Source organism: Heptranchias perlo, chromosome 2 (assembly GCF_035084215.1).
Source record: "Heptranchias perlo isolate sHepPer1 chromosome 2, sHepPer1.hap1, whole genome shotgun sequence".
Classification (NCBI taxonomy): Eukaryota; Metazoa; Chordata; class Chondrichthyes; order Hexanchiformes; family Hexanchidae; genus Heptranchias; species Heptranchias perlo.
Window position 1 is genome coordinate 48,469,581 of NC_090326.1, and position 22,629 is coordinate 48,492,209.

At 41.3% G+C, this 22,629-nt stretch overlaps 1 protein-coding gene across 6 annotated transcripts in view; it reads left to right on the forward strand.

Annotated features, from left to right (window-relative positions):
* The window catches only part of pign (phosphatidylinositol glycan anchor biosynthesis, class N), a 141,142-nt gene that overhangs the window by 10,119 nt on the left and 108,394 nt on the right, over window positions 1–22,629 (forward strand). For 5 of the 6 annotated variants that reach the window (XM_068001866.1, XM_068001868.1, XM_068001864.1 and 2 more), the window contains 5 exons: window positions 13,137–13,397; window positions 15,345–15,466; window positions 16,827–16,925; window positions 20,597–20,703; window positions 21,376–21,500. In XM_068001866.1, the coding sequence (XP_067857967.1) occupies window positions 13,177–13,397; window positions 15,345–15,466; window positions 16,827–16,925; window positions 20,597–20,703; window positions 21,376–21,500 (674 nt within the window). In that variant the 5' untranslated portion in view covers window positions 13,137–13,176. Of the gene's footprint in view, window positions 1–13,136; window positions 13,398–15,344; window positions 15,467–16,826; window positions 16,926–20,596; window positions 20,704–21,375; window positions 21,501–22,629 lie in introns of those variants that run through there. The other variant, XM_068001869.1, reaches the window with a different exon arrangement.

A 22,629-nucleotide genomic window follows, 5' to 3' on the forward strand; every position in this document is an offset into this window, starting at 1 on the left:
GCTGTAAAGCACTTTGGGATATCCTGAGGTTGTGAAAGGCGCTTTATAAACCCAAGTTTTCTCTTAAGAAGAATCTGTACGTGAAGGAGATGAAGACACGGTGGGGGTAATCTTAACCCCCAAGAACAGGTGGGCTGGGGTCAGGTGGGAGGTTAAAATAATAGATTTTTGGAGCGGCTCCAACGTGCCCACCAGGCAGGTTTATATAACAGACTGACCGAGCTGGCCCGAGTCCTGAAGGACATAGCTGCCATACTGGGTCTGTGGCAGGTGGTGAGCGAACCAACACGAGGGGAAAACCTACTTGGCCTCGTCCTTACCAACCTACCTGTCGCAGATCATCGGTCCATGACAGTATTGATAGGAGTGACCACCGCACAGTCCTTGTGGAGATGAAGTCCTGTCTTCACACCGAGGACACCATCCAACGTGTTGTGTGGCACTATCATCGTGCTAAATGGGATAGATTCAGAACAGATCCAGCAGCTCAAAACTGAGCATCCATGAGGCGCTGTGGGCCATCAGCAGCAGCAGAATTGTATTCCAGCAGAATCTGTAACATCATGGTCTGGCATATTCCTCACTCTACCATTACCAACAATCCAGGGGATCAACCGTGGTTCAGTGAGGAGAGTAGAAGAACATGCTAGGAGCAGCACCAGGTGTATCTAAAAATGAGGTGCCGACCTGGTGAAGCTACAACACAGGACTACATGCTATAGACAGAACTAAGTGATTCCACAACCAACGGATCAGATCAAAGCTCTGCAGTCCTGCTACATCCAGGCTCTGTGAATATCCCCATCCTTAATGATGGCAGAATCCAGCACGTGAGTGCAAGAGACAAGGCTGAAGCGTTTGCAACCATCTTCAGCCAGAATTGCCGAGTAGATGATCCATCTTGGCCTCCTCCCGATATCCCCACCATCACAGAAGCTGGTCTTCGGCCAATTCAATTCACTCCACGTGATATCAAGAAACGGCTGAGTGCACTGGATACAGCAAAGGCTACGCGCCCCGACAACATCCCGGCTGTAGAGGTGAAGACTTATGTTCCAGAACTAGCCGCGCCTCTAGCCGAACTGTTCCAGTACAGCTACAACACTGGCATCTACCCGACAATGTGGAAAATTGCCCAGGTATGTCCTGTCCATAAAAAGCAGGACAAATCCAATCCGGCCAATTACCGCCCCATCAGTCTACTCTCGATCATCAGCAAAGTGATGGAAGGTGTCGTCGACAATGCTATCAAGCGGCACTTACTCACCGATGCTCAGTTTGGGTTCCGCCAGGACCACTCTGCTCCAGATCTCATTACAGCCTTGGTCCAAACATGGACAAAAGAGCTGAATTCCAGAGGTGAGGTGAGAGTGACTGCCCTTGACATCAAGGCAGCATTTGACTGAGTGTGGCACCAAGGAGCCCAAGTGAAATTGAAGTCAATGGGAATCAGGGGGAAAACTCTCCAGTGGCTGGAGTCATACCTAGCAGAAAGGAAGATGGTAGTGGTTGTTGGAGGCCAATCACCTCAGCTCCAGGACATTGCTGCAGGAGTTCCTCAGGGCAGTGTCCTGGGCCCAACCATCTTCAGCTGCTTCATCAATGACCTTCCCTCCATCATAAGGTCAGAAATGGGGACGTTTGCTGATGATTGCACAGTGTTCAGTTCCATTCGCAACCCACCAGATAATGAAGCAATCCGTGCCCGTGATTAGCAAGACTTGGACAACATCCAGGCTTTGGCTGATAAGTGGCAAGTAACATTCGTGCCACACAAGTGCCAGGCAATGACCATCTCCAACAAGAGAGAGTCTAACCACCTCCCCTTGACATTCAACAGCATTACCATCACCGAATGCCCCACCATCAACATTCTGGGGGTCACCATTGACCAGAAACTTAACTGGACCAGCCACATAAATACTGTGGCTACAAGAGCAGATCAGAGGCTGGGCATTCTGCGGTGAGTGACTCACCTCCTGACTCCCCAAAGCCTTTCCACCATCTACAAGGCACAAGTCAGGAGTGTGATGGAATACTCTCCACTTGCCTGGATGAGTGCAGCTCCAACAACACACAAGAAGCTCGACACCATCCAGGACAAAGCAGCCCGCTTGATTGGGACCCCATCCACCACCCTAAACATTCACTCTCTTCACCATCGGCGCACCGTGGCTGCAGTGTGTACCATCTACAGGATGCACTGCAGCAACTCGCCAAGGCTTCTTCGACAGCACCTCCCAAACCTGTGACCTCTATCACCTAGAAGGACAAGGGCAGCAGGCACATGGGAACAACACCACCTGCACGTTTCCCTCCAAGTCACACACCACCCCGACTTGGAAATATATCGCCGTTCCTTCATCGTCGCTGGGTCAAAATCCTGGAACTCCCTTCCTAACAGCACTGTGGGAGAACCTTCACCACACGGACTGCAGCGGTTCAAGAAGGCGGCCCACCACCCTTTCTCAAGGACGATTAGGGATGGGCAATAAATGCTGGCCTCGCCAGCGACGCCCACGTCCCATGATTGAATTTTAAAAAGGACACCAGGATGTCCCGCCCCCACTGAAAGCCGGTGGGCTGATACTTAAAGGGACATTGTACTTAATTCTTTGTGTATTGGAAAAGTTAAATGGATTTAACCTTACCTGTTCGGGTTTCCCATTGGTGAAAGCAGGCGGGAAGGGCCGGATCCACGAGGTGAGTGCCTTTTATTGCACTGCTTGTTGGGCTTGTATGAAGCACTCCTGCTCCTCCAGGTCCACAAGTTGACCTGGCCGACAGGACTGCTGCGATCGGCCGACAACCCCCACCCTCCAGATGCTGGCCCCGCCCCACCTACCTCTGACTCTTCACCCAATGTCCAATCTCGTCTTCTGATCTCTAACCTCTTTGAGTGGCCCCTGGTCTCTGTCCGTCATCAGACCCTCCCTGATCTCCAAGTCCCGGCATCAGTAGAAGACACAAAAAACATATCAGAAATAGTGGGGAACCAAGGGTTTAATGAGAGGGAGGAACTTCAAGCAATTAATGTTGGTAAAGAAAAAGTACTGGAGAAATTAATGGGACTAAAAGCCGACAAATCCCCTGTATCTGTTGGCCTACATCCTCGGGCTCTAAAAGAGGTGGCTGCAGAGATAATGGATGCATTGGTTTTGATCTTCTAGAATTCCCTAGATTCTATAACTGTTCCCGTGGATTGGAAGGAAGCAAATGTAGCCCCGCTATTTAAGAAAGGAGGGAGGGAGAAATCAGGGAACCACAGGCCAGTTAGCTTGACATCAGTCATCGGGAAAATGCTAGAATCTATTATTAAGGATGTAGTAACTGGGCACTTAAATCATAATATGAATAGACAGAGTCAACACAGTTTTATGAAAGGGAAATCATGTTTGACAAATCTATTAGAGTTTTTTGAGGGTGTAACTAGCAGGGTAGATAAGGGGAACCAGTGGATGTCGTATATTTGGATTTCCAAAAAGCATTCGATAAGGTGCCGCATAAAAGGTTTTTACACAAGATTAGGGCTCATGGGATTGGGGGTAATATATTAGCATGGATTGAGGATTGGTGATTGGCTAATGGACAATAAACGGGTCATTTTCAGGTTGGCAGGTTGTAACTAGTGGGTTGCCGCAGGGATCGGTGCTGGGGCCTCAGCTATTTACAATCTATGTTAATGACTTAGATGAAGGGATTGAATGTAAAGTATCCAAGTTTGCTGATGATACAAAGCTGGTGGGAAAATAAGCTGTGAGGAGGACACAAAGAGTCTGCAAAGGGATATTGACAGGTTAAGTGAGTGGGCAAGAAGGTGGCAGGTGGAGTATAATATGGGAAAATGTAAGGTTATTCACTTTGGTAGGAAAAATAGAAAAACAGAATATTTTGAAGGTGAGAAACTATTAAATGTTGATGTTCAGAGGGACTTCGGTGTCCTTTGTACATGAAACACAAAGTTAACATGCAGGTACAGCAAGCAATTAGGAAGGCAAATGGTATGCTGGCCTTTATTGCAAGGGGGTTGGAATACAAGAGTAAGGAAGTCTTGCTGCAATTGTACAGGGCTTTGGTGGGAACACACATGGAGTACTGTATGCAGTTTTGGTGGTCTTACCTAAGAAGGGATATACTTGCCACATTTATGGGTACGGTAACATAGTGGTTATGTTACTGGAATTGTAATCCAGAGCCCTGTACTAATAATCCAGAGTCATGAGTTCAAATCCAGCCATGGCAGCTGGGGAATTTAAATGCAATTAATTAAATTTTCCTATTTCTTATGTTCTTATAAAGGGAATTAGGGGTTACGGGGAGCGGGCAGGAAATTGGACATGAAGCTGAGTTCGGATCGGTCAAGGCCCTGTGGGTGGCGGAGCGGGCCCAGGGGCTGAGTGGCCGGGTCCTGCTCCTACTTCTTGTGTTCTTTAGATTTGAGGTTAGGATCAGATCAGCCATGATCTTATTGAATGGCGGAGCAGGCTCGAGGGGCCGATTGGCCTACTCCTGCTCCTATTTCTTATGTTCTTATGCCTCGGAGGTGGTGCAACAAAGTTTCACTAGGTTGATTCCTGGGATGAGAGGGTTGTCCTATGAGGAAGGATTGAGTAGATTAGGCCTATACACTCTAGAGTATAGAAGAATGAGAGGTGATCTCATTGATGCATATAAGATTCAAAGAGGGCTTGACAGGATACATGATGAGAGGCTGTTTCCCCTGGCTAGAGATTCTAAACTAGGGGACATAGTCTCAGGATAAGGGGTTGGACATTTAAGACTGAGATGAGGAGGGGTTTCTTTACGCGGGGGTCACGAATCTTTGGAATTCTCTACCCCAGAGGGCTGTGGATGCTCAGTCGTTGAATATGTTCAAGACTGAGATCGATAGATTTTTGGAATCTAAGGGAATCATGGGATATGAGGATCGGGCGGGAAAGTGGAGGTGAGGTTTGAAATTCAGCCATGATCTTATTGAATGGCGGAACAGGCTCAAGGGGCCTATTCCTGCTCTTATTTCTTATGCTCTTATGTCGATCCCCGCCCCCGATCTCCAAGTCCTGGTCCGCAATCTTCTCTTCCCCCGCCCTCTTTCCCCCCCACCCCCTCCCCCCCTGTAAGAATGAGTACAGAGGGAGACGACAGGCCCCTATAGTACTTCTGAGTTCATGGAAAGAGAGTTAGAGGACAAGCAATCAACTACAGTTGAGTCAGATTGATTTGAGAGGAAACTAGATAGGTATGGACATAGATTTGGTAAAAGACCATCTGATGTTAACTTGCTTAGAAACGCACAGTATCTTGTCAGTCTTTGGAGATGTTCAAGTCAATGACTAATGACCTAACACAGTCCTGAAGAGCAAAGCTCCAGAGGTGCACAACATAAGCAACAAAATAAGCCTTATTGAGCACCATATATTTAGGGCAGAACTTCAAGAGTGGTGGATAATTTGAGTTATCAGCAACGTCTATTATTTTTTAAAAAAAGTTACTGATATAAGGACAGTAGATTATTAGTTCGAAGGTTAAGAGGTATCAGCATTCTTTAGGATTAAGAAAAAACACAGGTGTATTCCAAAGAGAGGGAAAGGTGGGCTGGGAGTAAGAGATTGAAGCGACTGCATGGAACATTTCCAAATGCTTGCACTTTTTGTTGCTGAACCCCTGTTCCCTATTATCTTTTTGTTCCCAAATGCTGTTCCTTACTGTCTCTCTTGTTTTCAAATGCTTGTTCCTCAGTGTCTCTCTATTTTTGAAGCATGTTCCCAAGTTTCTTTTGTTTCCTGAATGCCTCTTTACCACTGTCATTTTTTCCCCAAAGGCTCCTCTCTCGCATCTTTTTTTGATTCCCATTTGCAACTATCGTTTTTTGCTTCCACACACGATCACAGAATCTATGTATCCTTCTCCACATATCTCAACTCCTCACTACTTCAGGCCCCCTAAATACTCAGTGCCCCATTACTTCCTCCGCTTCTCAACTCTCACTACCCCTCACTACTATACCCCAATTAGCAGCTACCCCCAAGAATCATCAACACCTTCCTTACCAATACTCACAGCCTCCACAACTCACTTATCCAGCCCATTTAATTACCTCTAAATCCTACAAACAAAATATCCTGTCCCCACAAATCACATTGTATCACTTGCAGTAAATTTCTGTGTCACATTTAAGGGGAAAAACATACAAAGAAACAAAAAGTTATTTACAATATACAGAAAAGCTCTCCCAAGAACAGAAAACACCAGATCCACAATGTCTGCAGGCTCTTAATTCACCTTCCCACAAACAAAGTCATGGCTCTCATTCCCAGCTCGAACAACAATTAATGAACTCACCTAGCTTTTACTTAACATTAATTAAACATTGTAGCCTTCAAGGACACACAACTACATTGTAGCAGCAGAATAATACATTGTATTTTACTTGATATATTGTTCCTGTCCTTGTAAAACAGGCATCCTCTAATTTAACAAATGTAAGGAATCTTACAACACCAGGTTATAGTCCAACAAATTTATTTTAAAATCACAAGCTTTCGGAGATTATCTCCTTCGTCAGATGATTGAATGAAAAGGCTCTCAAATCGCATATCTTATACGATGTTGGGACAGCATCACACCAATCAAAAGGTGTCGTTATTCAAACAGGCCAGTCACGGAGAACAGCACGTCCCAGTACACTCGATATACATTGTGTCTTTTACACAGGCAGGCAGAAAGAAACTTAAAATGGCAGAGAGAGAGAGAGAGAGAATTTTAAAAAACATATAAATTTTTTCCCCCTTTTTGCTGGTGGGGTTACATGTAGCGTGACATGAACCCAAGATCCCGGTTGAGGCCGTCCTCATGGGTGCGGAACTTGGCTATCAACTTCTGCTCGACGATTTTGCGTTGTCGTATGTCTCGAAGGCCGCCTTGGAGAACGCTTACCCGAAGATCGGTGGCTGAATGTCCTTGACTGCTAAAGTGTTCCCCGACTGGGAGGGAACCCTCCTGTTTGGCGATTGTTGCGCGGTGTCCGTTCATCCGTTGTCGCAGCGTATGCATGGTCTCGCCAATGTACCATGCTCCGGGGCATCCTTTCCTGCAACGTATGAGGTAAACAACGTTGGCCGAGTCACAGGAGTATGAACCATGTACCTGGTGGGTGGTGTCCTCTCGTGTGATGGTGGTATCCGTGTCGATGATCTGGCATGTCTTGCAGAGGTTGCCGTGGCAGGGTTGTGTGGTGTCGTGGACGCTGTTCTCCTGAAAACTGGGTAATTTAACATAGCAGTGAATCTTACAACACCAGGTTATAGTCCAACAAATTTATTTTAAAATCACAAGCTTTCGCAGATTATCCCCTTCGTCAGGTGAACATAGCAGTGGCACGGGAGATTTTTTTTAAGTATTCATGTACGCATGTTCTATCTGTTATGCACTGGCATTAAACTTTGCAAAATGGCAACAAGTTAGAACTGAGGAGGTAGAGAATATCCAAATGAAAACTGAGGAAAGAGGCTACCAATGAGAAACAACTGGGATTTAGTAAAATAACCAATTCTGAATGACCAGTTAGGAGAACCCCAATAAAGAAAAAAGGCAAGTTAATCAAATTATTCACAATATGTTTTGAAAATATTTTCATTTACCTGCTGACTAGGGTTGGAAAATAAAATTTCTAACTTTTATTAAAATTACGTATTTCAAAATAACATGATTAAACTTAGACCAAGCAAGAGGGAGTGATAACACTACCTGGGCTTTCTTTTGTTGATATTGAGAAATTATTGCTTACAGAAAATGTATTTAATTTCTCGCATTACAAATGTTCTGATTACAAAATAAGTCTATGTTCAGTATATAACAATATTGTGTTTTGTTTTCCAAATAATTTGAAAACAAGCTGGCAGATGCATTTAATACTTTTTTTTGCATAAAAGTTTCACATCCCAACTCTTCATTTATTTTTACTTCAGTGGGTCTAGCTCGAGAGAAACACAGCAACCACAGAATTTGCCGTTCCTTTTCTTTGTACTGTGTATTACACTAGTCATTGTTTACCTAAAGATTTAATTATATAGCTCTGCTAGCCATTTCACAATACCAAACCACAAAATCTCATCTATCTCTAGTACTGCCAAACCCCCCAAGTCTCCTCCCTCATCAGTGTTACCAAATCCCCAGATCTCCTATTTCCCTATTACTTCCGTATCCTCTTACTGTGAGTAACACCATCAGTGATCCACTAATGCATATACAATATACTGATATGTGTGTGTGTGTCATTTTTTTCTTTCTATCTAAATTCTAAACATAATTTGTCTGTTTCCATAGATTACATATTGTGCTGTCGAGATATTTTCTGCAAACAAGACTATTGGTTATGTACCAGCTGACAATGATTGACAGCTGTGCAGATTGAAGCACCGCTGTATTGCGTTTCAGAATTTTCAACCATTTTTCCATGGAAAGGATTCCGATCTGATTTATATTGAAGTGTTGCTTTTAAATTGAAGTGAGTTCCAACAAAAGCTGCCGAGTGAAGCAAGAAGGAGGCAAGTTTCCTTTAAGAAGAAAGGTAGCCTAGGCTTAGATAGCTGGTCAAGTTTCAGAGCAACAAAAAGTGAATGTTTTTAACCTGCCGAAAGGGTCAGAGTGGGTCGTCAGAGCAGGGACTAACACCCTTGTGTGGCCAAGGAAAACTGGACCCAAATTGCCTTAACAGCAGGCACCTACAATGAAATGCACACCCCCTGTACTGAATTTAATATATAATAAGTTACATTTATTTGCTACCTTTTAAGAATCATAGAATCACAGAAGATTACAACACGGAAACAGGCCCTTCGGTCCAACATGTCCATGTCACCCAGTTTATACCACTAAGCTAGTCCCAATTGCCTGCACTTGGCCCATATCCCTCTATACCTATCTTACCCATGTAACTGTCCAAATGCTTTTTAAAAGACAAAATTGTACCCGCCTCTACTACTGCCTCTGGCAGCTCATTCCAGACACTCACCACCCTTTGAGTGAAAAAATTGCCCCTCTGGACCCTTTTGTATCTCTCCCCTCTCACCTTAAATCTATGCCCCCTCGTTATAGACTCCCCTACCTTTGGGAAAAGATTTTGACTATCTACCTTATCTATGCCCCTCATTATTTTATAGACTTCTATAAGATCACCCCTAAACCTCCTACTCTCCAGGGAAAAAAGTCTCAGTCTATCCAACCTCTCCCTATAAGTCAAACCATCAAGTCCCGGTAGCATCCTAGTAAATCTTTTCTGCACTCTTTCTAGTTTAATAATATCCTTTCGATAATAGGGTGACCAGAACTGTACACAGTATTCCAAGTGTGGCCTTACTAATGTCTTGTACAACTTCAACAAGACATCCCAACTCCTGTATTCAATGTTCTGACCAATGAAACCAAGCATGCCGAATGCCTTCTTCACCACCCTATCCACCTGTGACTCCACTTTCAAGGAGCTATGAACCTGTACTCCTAGATCTCTTTGTTCTATAACTCTCCCCAACGCCCTACCATTAACGGAGTAGGTCCTGGCCCGATTCGATCTGCCAAAATGCATCACCTCACATTTATCTAAATTAAACTCCATCTGCCATTCATCGGCCCACTGGCCCAATTTATCAAGATCCTGTTGCAATCCTAGATAACCTTCTTCACTGTCCACAATGCCACCAATCTTGGTGTCATCTGCAAACTTACTAACCATGCCTCCTAAATTCTCATCCAAATCATTAATATAAATAACAAATAACAGCAGACCCAGCACCGATCCCTGAGGCACACCGCTGGTCACAGGCCTCCAGTTTGAAAAACAACCCTCTACAACCACCCTCTGTCTTCTGTCGTCAATCCAATTTTGTATCCAATTGGCTACCTCACCTTGGATCCCGTGAGATCTAACCTTATGTAACAACCTACCATGCGGTACCTTGTCAAAGGCTTTGCTAAAGTCCATGTAGACCACGTCTACTGCACAGCCCTCATCTATCTTCTTGGTTACCCCTTCAAAAAACTCAATCAAATTCGTGAGACATGGTTTTCCACTCACAAAACCATGCTGACTGTTCCTAATCAGTCCCTGCCTCTCCAAATGCCCGTAGATCCTGTCTCTCAGAATACCCTCTAAAAACTTACCCACTACAGATGTCAGGCTCACCGGTCTGTAGTTCCCAGGCTTTTCCCTGCCGCCCTTCTTAAACAAAGGCACAACATTTGCTACCCTCCAATCTTCAGGCACCTCCCCTGTAGCTGTCGATGATTCAAATATCTCTGCTAGGGGACCCGCAATTTCCTCCCTAACCTCCCATAACGTCCTGGGATACATTTCATCAGGTCCCGGAGATTTATCTACCTTGATGCGCGTTAAGACTTCCAGCACCTCCCTCTCTGTAATATGTACACTCCTCAAGACATCACTATTTATTTCCCCAAGTTCCCTCACATCCATGCCTTTCTCAACCGTAAATACCGATGTGAAATATTCATTTAGGATCTCGCCCATCTCTTGTGGTTCCGCACATAGATGACCTTGTTGATCCTTAAGAGGCCCTACTCTCTCCCTAGTTACTCTTTTGCCCTTTATGTATTTGTAGAAGCTCTTTGGATTCTCCTTTGCCTTATCTGCCAAAGCAATCTCATGTCCCCTTTTTGCCCTCCTGATTTCTCTCTTAACTCTACTCCGGCAATCTCTATACTCTTCAAGGGATCCACTTCATCCCAGCTGTCTATGCATGTCATATGCCTCCTTCTTCTTTTTGACTAGGGCCTCAATCTCCCGAGTCATCCAAGGTTCCCTACTTCTACCAGCCTTGCCCTTCACTTTATAAGGAATGTGCTTACCCTGAACCCTGGTTAACACACTTTTGAAAGCCTCCCACTTACCAGACGTCCCTTTGCCTGCCAACAGACTCTCCCAATCAACTTCTGAAAGTTCCTGTCTAATACCATCAAAATTGGCCTTTCCCCAATTTAGAATTTTAACTTTTGGGCCAGACCTATAATTCTCCATAGCTATCTTAAAACTAATGGAATTATGATCACTGGTCCCAAAGTGATCCCTCACCAACACTTCTGTCACCTGCCCTTCCTTATTTCCCAAGAGGAGGTCAAGTTTTGCCCCCTCTCTAGTCGGGCCATCCACATACTGAATGAGAAATTCCTCCTGAATACACTCAACAAATTTCTCTCCATCCAAGCCCCTAATGCTATGGCGTCCCAGTCAATGGTGGGAAAGTTAAAGTCCCCTACTATTACCACCCTATTTTTCTTGCAGCTGTCTGTAATCTCCTTACATATTTGTTCCTCAATTTCCCGTTGACTATTTAACTTGCTGACTGCATTGAATAATTCATTTTGTTACTACATTCAAAACATATAAATCAGTTAGCTTCTCAGTACAATTCATTATAAAATTTATGTCTCCTTTAATTAATTTATAATTTCAGATCTCATCATTAATTTATAACTTCAGATCTCATTATAAAACCTATCAATTTTATCCAAAACCAGCACCACAGCACATCAGCTTTATTATGTAATATATTGTCTGTTGCATGCTATAACTCTTCTGTTATAAAATAAAATCTCCATTGACTCTTTGAGCAGCATCCCTGCAAAAATAAATAATTAGACTTCAGCATGGGGTTTTCAAATTCTGTGCTTGCCAGCTTATGATTTTCCTGTCCATTAAAATGAATAGGGGGGCAGTCATGGACTGGCAATCGTACAAATGGGAACAAGCCTCTGCCTTTGTTTGGAGGAGGCAGTTTACAGGTGTTATTGCAAAACCTCAAAAGGCATCCATATGGGGAACAAAGCAGCTTCCTACCAGCTGGAAATTGGAGAGATTCTTCAAAGTAACTCTTATGATATCTCATGTCAGATTCTACAGTTATATAATCCTCTACTTAATTTTATTTTCTTCCTTGTCTCGAACTCCATCTCCTTTAGCATTAGAGAATTAGTTGTTGAAATTTTCCATTAGATTAAATAGCAGCAATTGTTTTCAATATGATGTCAGGTTAGAATTGAGCTGGACCAAAATATTAAATCTATTTTATTTTCCCTACATTACAACAGTGACTGCACTTCAAAAATTCAATGGTTCTGAAGTGCTTTGGGATGTCCTGACGTCATGAAAGGTGCTAGATAAATGCAAGTTCGTTCTTTCTTTCATGTCAAATGCCACAGGTTGAGGATTTGAAAGCTCATTGCATACTGAGGACCCAAGGAGGGGATTGAAACTCTTGTTTAGTTACCCTGGGAGTATCCAGTGGAATGTCAATTTTGGTTGGTGGTATTTGAAGAAATCAAGAATGTCTTAAATACATTGATCTTATGGCTGAATGAGTAAATGCACTGTACTGTGTACTAAGGATCCACACATATCAGATGGTCCCAAGTTGATCTCAACTGGGACAGTAGTAGTGGTACTACAATTGACACTGTAACCCTGGGCTAGGGAATGACAAATCACACAAGGTTTCCTCTGTTATTGAAGAGCCATCTGGAACTTGGTTGAGGACTGGATTGGATTGACTGATAACTCAATGTCTAGGATTATATATGACACATGGCAACTTAGGCTATTAGTGGCAATGGAACCACAGTTGCTGTAAGCCATTACTTTCAGGAGAGGGAAGATAAAGGGAGAAATAGTGTTTTTTTTTGTACGTTTTACTTATTATTTAATTTCTTTGAAATTAATAGACTTTAAATACTGGAAATGGGGGGAGAAATTATATTTCAATGATGTAAAACTGAACCTAAAAATATAGAAATGACAAACTTCAGACCTTTTAATCTATGTAACATTATTATGTTCGAACATTCACACTAAAAGCTTTTAAATGCGTGTTCAGTCAAATATTTCCCATTATAAGCGTTTTTCTTCCAAAAATATTAAGCTGTAAAGAACTATAACTTCATAAAGGATTACATCAATTGAAAGATGCAGAAATACCTGCGCTTGTTGGAAGAGGAGAATTTAATATTTCATTGTTTTACGTCGATGCTAATTTGGGGTTGCTACAGAAAGGATTCATTTATGACAGAATTATACACTCTGCATGTGAAATGCTAAAAATATTCCCCTACTTCTGTTTGATTTTCAGTCTTTCTTGAAATGAGGTGTTCGGTTTTACTTCTGTGAACATGCTGGCATTCTTCCTGATTGGCTTGCTCGTGCACCTTGTCTTCTTCGCCTCCATTTTCGATATCTACTTCACCTCTCCCCTGGTACATGGAATGACTCCACATCAAGCAGCACTGTCACCACCAGCTAAGCGTCTTGTCCTCTTTGTTGCTGATGGATTGCGTGCAGATACCTTTTTTGAGCTGGATAAGAATGGACAAACGCGGTCGCCGTTTCTCCGGTATGAGCAGTTAGATACACATCATGTGAGACACTTTTATATAACACAGATTGTAAAAATACCAGAACATTATTTTCATTTTGACTGGTTTTGCGTCAAATATTTTATTTTCTAATTTTGGAATATTTCTGGCGTACTCCCTTCAAACAGACTTTTTTTTAATCACTTGAGTTTATTGTTGTTTTATTTTTAATTGTTGTACAATGATGTAAAAGTTTTAACTACCTTATCCATTTTTAGAATTTTGCCCCAAAAGGTTTAGTTTGTCTCAGGCATGCTATGATCCAAGAAACTTTATTTTGCTGGACATTTAACAATGTTCTCATGTTGCCACCTCTGGTGAATGTGGGCGTTGGGTGGGGCTCATCTGTAACGTTTCTTGCGATCAAATAGCCTACAAGCACTTATTATCAAGACCTTTTCATGCATAATAGCCAGTTGGATGAGGTACGGGTGCTTGTGGAATCGTACCCCAACAAGGAATCCACACTTCCAGAAAAGGGGAGAAATTTAGTGGTCAAAAAAGAAAAAAATAGCCCATCAACTTATCGTCTTAATTCAGCTTTTAATAAATGCATTTATTATTTTTAGATAGATTGAACCACAAGGTACAAAAAGAAACATTTAACAATGTAAACATGGTCTGGCATCAAGCCCAACATCAATGTCAGAAAGCATAGTACACATGATCCAATAAATTCCAGTTGTATCGCTGACCCCCCCCAACACTGAAACGGCCCACTCTTCAGAAAAAGAAACAACATAAACAAAAAAAGACTCTAGTTGGGGACTGAATAACGCAGTAGGTTCAATGCAGCACAGAATAGTACATTGAAACTACTTTTTTCTGTTGCCTGTGAAGATTGTAAATGAAATTTGTTTCATATGGAAATGGCCACAAGATTATCCACAAATTGGCAGTTTCACTCAGAGAGATTGTTATTTTGCAGGCAAATGTGATCGTTTACATGCATAAAGGCCCCACAACAGCAAATTAGATAAATGACCAGTTTGGTGGTTATGGTTGAGGAATAAATTTTGGCCCAGGGCACTGCTCCTCTTTGAATAGTGCCACACGATCTTTTAAGTTCACCTCAGCAGACAGATGGGGCACCTGATTAATATCTTGTCCAAAAAACAACACCTCTGAAAATGCAGCACTCCCTCAGCACTCACTCCCTGCAATGTCAGCTCCGATTATCTGCCCAATTTGGAATGGGGCTTGAACCCACAACCTTCAGATTCAGAGGCAAGAGTGCTACTACTGAAGCTTTAGATCTCCAAAGAACTTTAAAAGAGCTACCATTGAAAAATAGCAAATCATCTAGGGGTATTTTTAGTGCCTCGAATGGGTTGTTTGAAATTAAATAAGAGAGATTCCTCTGGAAATTGAGGAGCATATAGAAAGGTGTTGAGTATTACTTTCATCACCATGTATGAAGGGTTAAAATATCAATTTTTTTTTCGAAAGCAAATTGTATTGCGAGTCCCTATTCCCTCCTAGATTAGTTTGACCTGTTGCAGATATAACTGAAGGACGGTGGCTTGCCAGTGGGAAGGCAAAGGGGCACATGTTGGGAGAGATGAAGGGATTTGTTGAGTTATCTGCCTTTTTAGTTCAAGGTGGGGCCACAGCTTGTGCAGCATGTGGTGCTGGATTGTAAATGGCACTAGCCTATCTGGCTTTGCTGTTCGGGGAAGATGAGGGAGAACTATTTATATATTGAAGGTATACCATAACAGTTTGATGTGTCACTCAATGATATGTTTACTTGATTCCAGGATCAATTTGATTACAACAGATTTTAAAAAGAATAGTTTTTGCAATATTAATAGCACCATAGTTTTTTTTTTAAAACAATTTTAAAGTATCAAACACACATCCTGCATAATTGAATAGCTTGCTTCTAACATGCCTGGATTTGTAAGTTGTTTTTGTATGTGCAGGAATGTGATGGAGCAGAGTGGAAGTTGGGGTGTGTCTCACACACGGGTTCCTACTGAATCCAGGCCTGGCCACGTGGCTCTGATTGCAGGGTTTTATGAAGATGTCAGTGCTGTTGCTAAAGGTATGCAGTACTTCAATAATTTATATATTGGTATTAGGCTTGCTGTTTATAATTGTTAGCTTTTCCACAAGGTACAAAGTGATCGACTTAAACACCTCTTCCAAAAGTGTGTATTATTAAAAAATTAATGAATGCAAAAAATATGTTTTAACAGTAACCCCTCCCCCATGGAGTAATTATCATTTATATCCATTAAAAATGTGGAAATTATGTGTGACTCCTTTTTTTGTTTGCTGGTTAGTAAATTATAGTTTACTCTGCATCTGACTGCAAATTAATGTTTGTTGCCCAGTATCGTGGTGACTAAATTATACCCATGTCTCACTGTCATCTTGTAAAGTTAAGGATGCTATATTCTATAAAGTTTACTTGAGTAATTGTTAACCTGTTTTGTAAAAAAAAAATTAACCAACATTAGCTGGACATTTCACCCTTTTGGTATAATTTTCACTTTCTATCCATTTAAAATCTTCAGCATTATGTTACCTGTTCTACTGTCCTGGATTATTCCAGCATTGCGACTGCAATTTGTGTGTGTATGAGTGTTTTTAAACTTTATTTCCATCCTCTACTATTGGTGTTGGTCTCTTGGACTCCTAAGTTCAAGGCAGTTTTGTTGAATCAGTAAAGAAATATTTGGGTTTTGGAACTGCACAATGATCTAGATTCAAACCAAAATATATAAGCAATGGGGTGCGTGATGCCCAAATTTCACAATGGGAATATGACACGAGAGCACCCAGAACCTTGCATTTGTGTCGTTTCCACCTGTTATGAGGGGTAATTTTAAGCGTCTGCATCGCTAGCGGGGAGCCTCATTCACCATCGGTGCATATCGGAAATTCAGGTGCAACCTGCCTATGATTTTCCAACTGTTAATGGTCAAAAAATTGTGGGCGGTGTGCAGCTGTGTTACTGATATGCAGTGCTGGTGGGTCAGGCTCCCTGTTAGCAGCATGGATTCGTAAAATTACCTGCTGTAGTGTAAAGGTAAGTTAAGTACAAATCAAGTTGAACTAAGGTAATTGTGATTTATGTGTGAACTCGGAGAGTGGGCATTCTTTTAGTACTTGCAAATATTGGATTGCAGCATTGTTAATCAACATATTTAGAGATAATGCACGTGATGTCATTAATGGTTGGTGGCTTATTAAAGCAGAAGCAGTGCTGTACAAATAAGCTGTTGCTGAGAACTTTGCAAAAATAAACACTGTGCAAGGTTGTTGCCTTTTATTATTTCGCCAATAGAAAATGATGAAATTTATTTGACATGCTAAACTATGGATTTCAGAAGTTGATCTACTTTATTCAGTATCTAAGGAAATGCAGTTTCTTGCTTTTAATATTTTAATTCATGCAGGTTGGAAAGAAAACCCAGTGGAATTTGATTCGGTTTTCAACGAGAGCAAATACACCTGGTGTTGGGGAAGCCCCGACATTTTGCCAATGTTTGCGAAAGGTAAGGCACCTGTGACTTATTGCTGTTTGAACATAAACAGTGAAACAGCTTTCTTCCCCCTCTGTCCTGAATTCTCCACTTAGAAAAAATTGAATGTACAAAAACATCTAAGCAAAGATTTTTCCAAGAACGCATTCACAGGGAGGAACCTTGTCTGCTGCCAGCTCATGTCAGAAATTCACTGGGGGTTGGTGCTTGCGATTTTTCCAACATACCCTGAGGTTCCTCAATGCCAGCACATTCTTGGAAAGTTGTCCACTTAGTGCTGCTTTCATCAAAGGTCTGTATAGATTAGATAGAAGTGCACGTTATTTGGATAACACGATTATATTAGTCATTTTAACACATCCACGATGGATAGAAATGTCCTATTAATGCTAAATGCAAGTAGTCACATTACCTGCAGAATGTTTTTTAAGCATTCATGAATAAAGTGTAGGACCAAATAGGCATTGGTTCCTTTTAATGTATAGGTTTTCATATTGGCTTTCACCTCAGAAGATCTGTATTGGGATCCCAGGAGCCTGAAATGTCATCAGATTTCTGTATTTGTTGACTTGCTAACAGGCTATTTCTGCTGCTGTATACTAACAAAAAAAATATTTCTGCAATGATGACACAGTTTTCCTTTTGGGTAACTGACAATCTTTCGCATGTCAGGACAGGGGATCCCCAGGAGTGTGTGACTATTTGCAGAATGGATCTGGAATGTGCAGAGGGTTCTGGAGAGTGTGCCACTATTTACAGGGGACTCCACACAGAAAAGTTTAAAACCACAGCTTTAATGTTGTTCAAAAGTTATTTTGATTGTTAATGATCCCCTCTGAGCACTTGTGTAAACTGCCACTTTGACATTGACAATCTTCATTTTTGCAAATTTATGCATTAAGAGTGTGAATTTCAACATTTTAAAGATAACCATTTCCTCTGTTTTGAAAATGGTGCTGGGTTGTGGAAATCTTGAGGGAACAGAAGCAGAGTGCAAAGTTTCAAAAGTCTAATGATCTGCTGACTTTAATTCGCACTACCTCTGGCTCGGTCACACTGCAAGTTTCTTACTACGACATTCAATGTCCGCATAGATGGGGAGTTGGTCTCGGGCCCAAAGCTACCCACTGAGCTTCAACATAAGGTACAGAGCTGAGCAATGCTGCTGAGTATAAAAGATACTCTGTGCTACTGCTCCTCATCTTTCCAGCCTGCCTCCATTGAGCAAATTTAAGCATCAACCCAGAAGTACTGCCCACTTTGAAAAGTGCCTCTGCTCTTTCTTTGCTTGTAATTTAGAAAGAAAATGTTCAGATTCCAGTTTGCAGATTCATTTTGCAGGCTTCAGCTTTTGGACTGTTTCAGCTGCTCATGAGTGAGTGTGAGAAGAGTTGCTATTCTGGGACTCTCTGCGGACGAGCTGGCATTGCTTATATTGCTGTAACTATTTGTTTGGCAGAAGTTGAAAGTCATCATTTGATGTCAACAAAAAAATCATCCAGGTTTTGAAATAATTTTTAAAAAAAGACAAAAACAGCTCAAACTCCTGCTGTTAGGTAATCACTTTAATCTACCAAATTATTAAAGTGCAAAACACTTAAATGAATGATGATTTTGCCAAGTAATTTTAATCACTTTACCGTTCTATTCTTTAATCCATTTTAACTGAGGGGACTGAGTGTAATATTTCCAAGTTTGCTGACGATACAAAGCTAGGTGGGAAAGTAAGCTCTGAGGAGGACGCAAAGAGACTGCAAAGGGAGTGGGCGAGAAGGTGGCAGATGGAGTATAATGTGGGGAAATGTGAAATTATCCATTTTGGTAGGAAGACTAGAAAAGCAGAATATTTCTTAAAAGGTGAGGAACTAAGAAATGTTGGTAGTCAGAGGGATTTGGGTGTCCTTGTACACGAATTACAGAATGTTAACACGCAGGTGCAGCAAGCAATCAGGAAAACAAATGGTATGTTGTAAGGGGGTTGGAGTATAAGAGTATGGAGGCCTTGCTGCAATTATATAGGGCTCTAGTTAGACCACACCTACACCCTGGAGTGCTGTGTACAGTTTTGGTCTCCTTACCTAAGGAAGGATAGATTTGCCTTAAAGAGGGTTGTAAACAATTTTACAACACCAAGTTATAGTCCAGCAATTTTATTTTAAATTCACAAGCTTTCGGAGGCTTCCTCCTTCCTCAGGTGAACGTTGTTGGAATGTTTTCCAACAACGTTCACCTGAGGAAGGAGGAAGCCTCCGAAAGCTTGTGAATTTAAAATAAAATTGCTGGACTATAACTTGGTGTTGTAAAATTGTTTACAATTGTCAACCCCAGTCCATCACTGGCATCTCCACACCTTAGAGGGTGCAGTGAAGGTTCACTAGATTCATTCCTGGGATGAGAGGGTTGTCCTATGAGGAGAGATTGTGCAGAACGGGCCTATATTCTCTGGAGTTTAGAAGAATGAGAGGTGATCTCATTGAAACATACAAAATTCTTAGAGGGCTTGACAGAGTAGATGCTGAGAGGCTGTTTCCCCTTGCTGGAGCATCCAGAACTAGTGGTCATAGTCTCAAGATAAGAGGTTGGCCATTTAGGACCGAGATGAGGAAAAATGTCTTCACTCAGAGGATTATGAATCTTTAGAATTCTCTACCCCAGAGGTCCGTGGATGCTCAGTTTTGAGTATATTCAAGTCTGAGATCGATAGATTTTTGGATACTAAGGGAATCAAAGGATAGGAGGATAGGGTGAGAAAGTGGAGTTTAGGTAGAAGATCAGCCATGATCTTATTGAATGGCTGAGCAGGCTTGAGGGACTGAATGGCCTACTCCTGCTCCTATTTCTTATGTTCTTATGTGTCAAGTTTGGCAAGAAGCTAACAATGGAATGTAATCCAGATTGCATTACAGTGCAGCACAACAAATCTTTAAACGATTTTGTGTCCTTTTTAAAGAACTTTTTAAAAACAGATTAATCACATCTAGCAATGTTGCACAGTATTTAATGATTAATCATTTTTTAAAAATTTCATTATAAGCATCTCAAAGCTTGAGCAGTAGCTCCTGATGTGGCTGTTTTAACACCTACACCCATACTAATTGCTAAAGTGCTTGATCCCTAGCACCTGATGAGGTGAAAAAGACTCTAAAACATCACTGAATTGGTTACTAGGTAGTTTTCACACCTAGATAAAAATGCGTGTAAAAAGACTTTAACACATTGATTAGCAAAAAGGTCTTACCCCGCTCCAAAAAATTCTGGGCTGATGTTTTATCATGTGACGTTTCCCGTTAGTTAGACTTTTTCCCTCACCCTTCAACTCTCAAATTTTTTGCGAGCTGATTAACAGGGCATTTGGGACCTTGGTGAACAGGACTAACAGTGAATCACCTTAATCAATGAGATTATAAGGACCGAGAAAGAAACAGGAAGAAGGGTGATTTAGAGTCAACTTGGGTACAGAAAGAGAAATAAAGAGGGAAAGAAAGACTGGATTAAGAGAGAGAAAAAAGTAATTCAACTGAAGTATCATAGAAATTTTGATAAATTCATCTGAGCATTATGATCCATTGTTTGTTTGATTAGGGTGTGCAAACTCTAGTGTATATAAATGTACCTATTTTTCACTGTTAAGAAGAAATCATAATTATTTCTGGCTTAAGTTGTCAAATTCTTGTATGATACAGGTGCCAGCGGTGACCATGTTTATACACAGATGTACCCACCCGATAAGGAGGATTTTGCCGCTAAAGACGCATCAAAGCTGGACACTTGGGTATTCAATGAAGTCAAGGTAACTGGAATGTACTTCTTTTGATTGGACACTTATGAACACTAAATGGGAAATGTTGACTTTCTTCCAGGAAATGTTGATTGTCCACTTTTAAATACGGTGCTTTACTATAAGAAGCTCTTGCTTTTTAATGTGTTGGTGTTGGTGCTGTAAACAGTTTCCCATTTTTTTAGCAGCTAACTGAAAACTGTCACTGATGCTTTTGAAACTTGGATGGTATAGATAATACAGATAAGAATATTGCTGACCTAATTTTAGGGAATGGTATACTGTAATACATTTATAAGAAATCCATTTTGGGGGAAATGAGTGGTGCCATGTGTTAGGCAGTAATCTTTCACTTCCAGAACCTGGGTTTAAATCTGGTTCAGACTGATTGGATGAAAATCTCCTCTGTTTACTCACTGTGAGGATCCTATGTGAAATGGATTTGAACAGTCGCAATCCAATTCTTAGGTAGCACAAAGCTTTCCCTAATTTAACAGTAATTGTCAATCTCACTTGAGGTGTGGAAATGGGAAAAATATTGTAGTACGGGGCGTTCTTCTGAGGCTGGAGCTGAGACATGTTATGGGGCCAGAGTAGAAGGAACTTTACTCTGCATCTGGCTGTGCAAACTAGTATTTGTTGCTCAGTATCACAATGCCGCCTTCTTTTTCTGTTTTCAAACAGCACTTTTTTGAATTTGCCAAAAGTAATGAAACACTCTCAAACAAAATGAGGGCAGATCAGGTTGTTTATTTCCTGCATTTACTTGGGCTGGACACAAATGGACATGCTCACAGGCCAATGTCAAGGTAATTCTCTTCAATTCTTTTTAACTTTAATAGTTTTCCTGCACTATGGGTCTTGCTTTTTCATCTCCCAAAGTTTGCTAGATTCAATGATAGTTCCAGATGATTGGAAGGCAGCAAATATTAGATCATTATTCAAAAACAGAGGCAAGGATAAATTAAGGACGATGTGCCAGTGAGTTTAAAATCAGTAGTGGGAAAATTGCTAGAATCCATTATCAGGACAGAATAAGTGAGCATTTGGATAAGTACAAGCAGATTAGGGCAAGTTCATTTGGTTGTGTGAAAGACATGTCTAGCTAACCTAATAATTATTTTTTTGATAGTCAGTGAGGTGAAGGATAGAGCAGGACCAATGGATGTTGTGTATATAAGGACGTACAGAAGGCATTTGACACTGTCCACACTAGAGATTTCTAGCTAAAGTTGAGGTGCAAGAAATTAGAGATAATATTACAGCATGAATAGGACATTTATTGGGAGGAAAGAGACAGAGAATCGGAATGAAAGGCATCTTTCCCCTTTTCATTGCATATAAAAATGATCTAGATTTGGAAACTATTATCAAAGTTTGCAGATGATACTAGGATCAGAGGTATGGTCAAGAAGGAAGCAGAAAATTTTAAGAAGGGCTTAGATAAAGCGAGTGGGTGTGTAAGAGAATTTGAATCTTGACACCAGATATGGTTGCAACTAATCCGTTTATTGTGTGACAAGTCTTAACATTGGTCTTAGTATACACAATGTTTGAGCAACAGCATACAAGAAAAGAAACGACAATTAGCTGTTCTTTCTTCGAGTAGAGGAAAGTAACCTCACCGATCCGCGTCCTACACCTCTACAATCCTAAGCTGTCTAAAGCCCCATTCTTAGTGGTCTCATCACGTACACACAAATTGTTGTTCACAGCTGACTGTCTTTTATCTCACTTGTTCCAGACTATGGAATGTGTAGGTCCCCCTTCTCAGTGTCTGAACTTCCTCAGTGCCTTGTTTCTCATCCTTAAAACAGCCGTGCTGTAAAAACATGTTTTACAAGCATCCTTTGTTAGCTACATCCCTCTGCCTTATGGGTAATTTAATTTGACCATTTTTGTATTTTTAGCTGTTTGTGTTAATTTAGTTTCTATAAG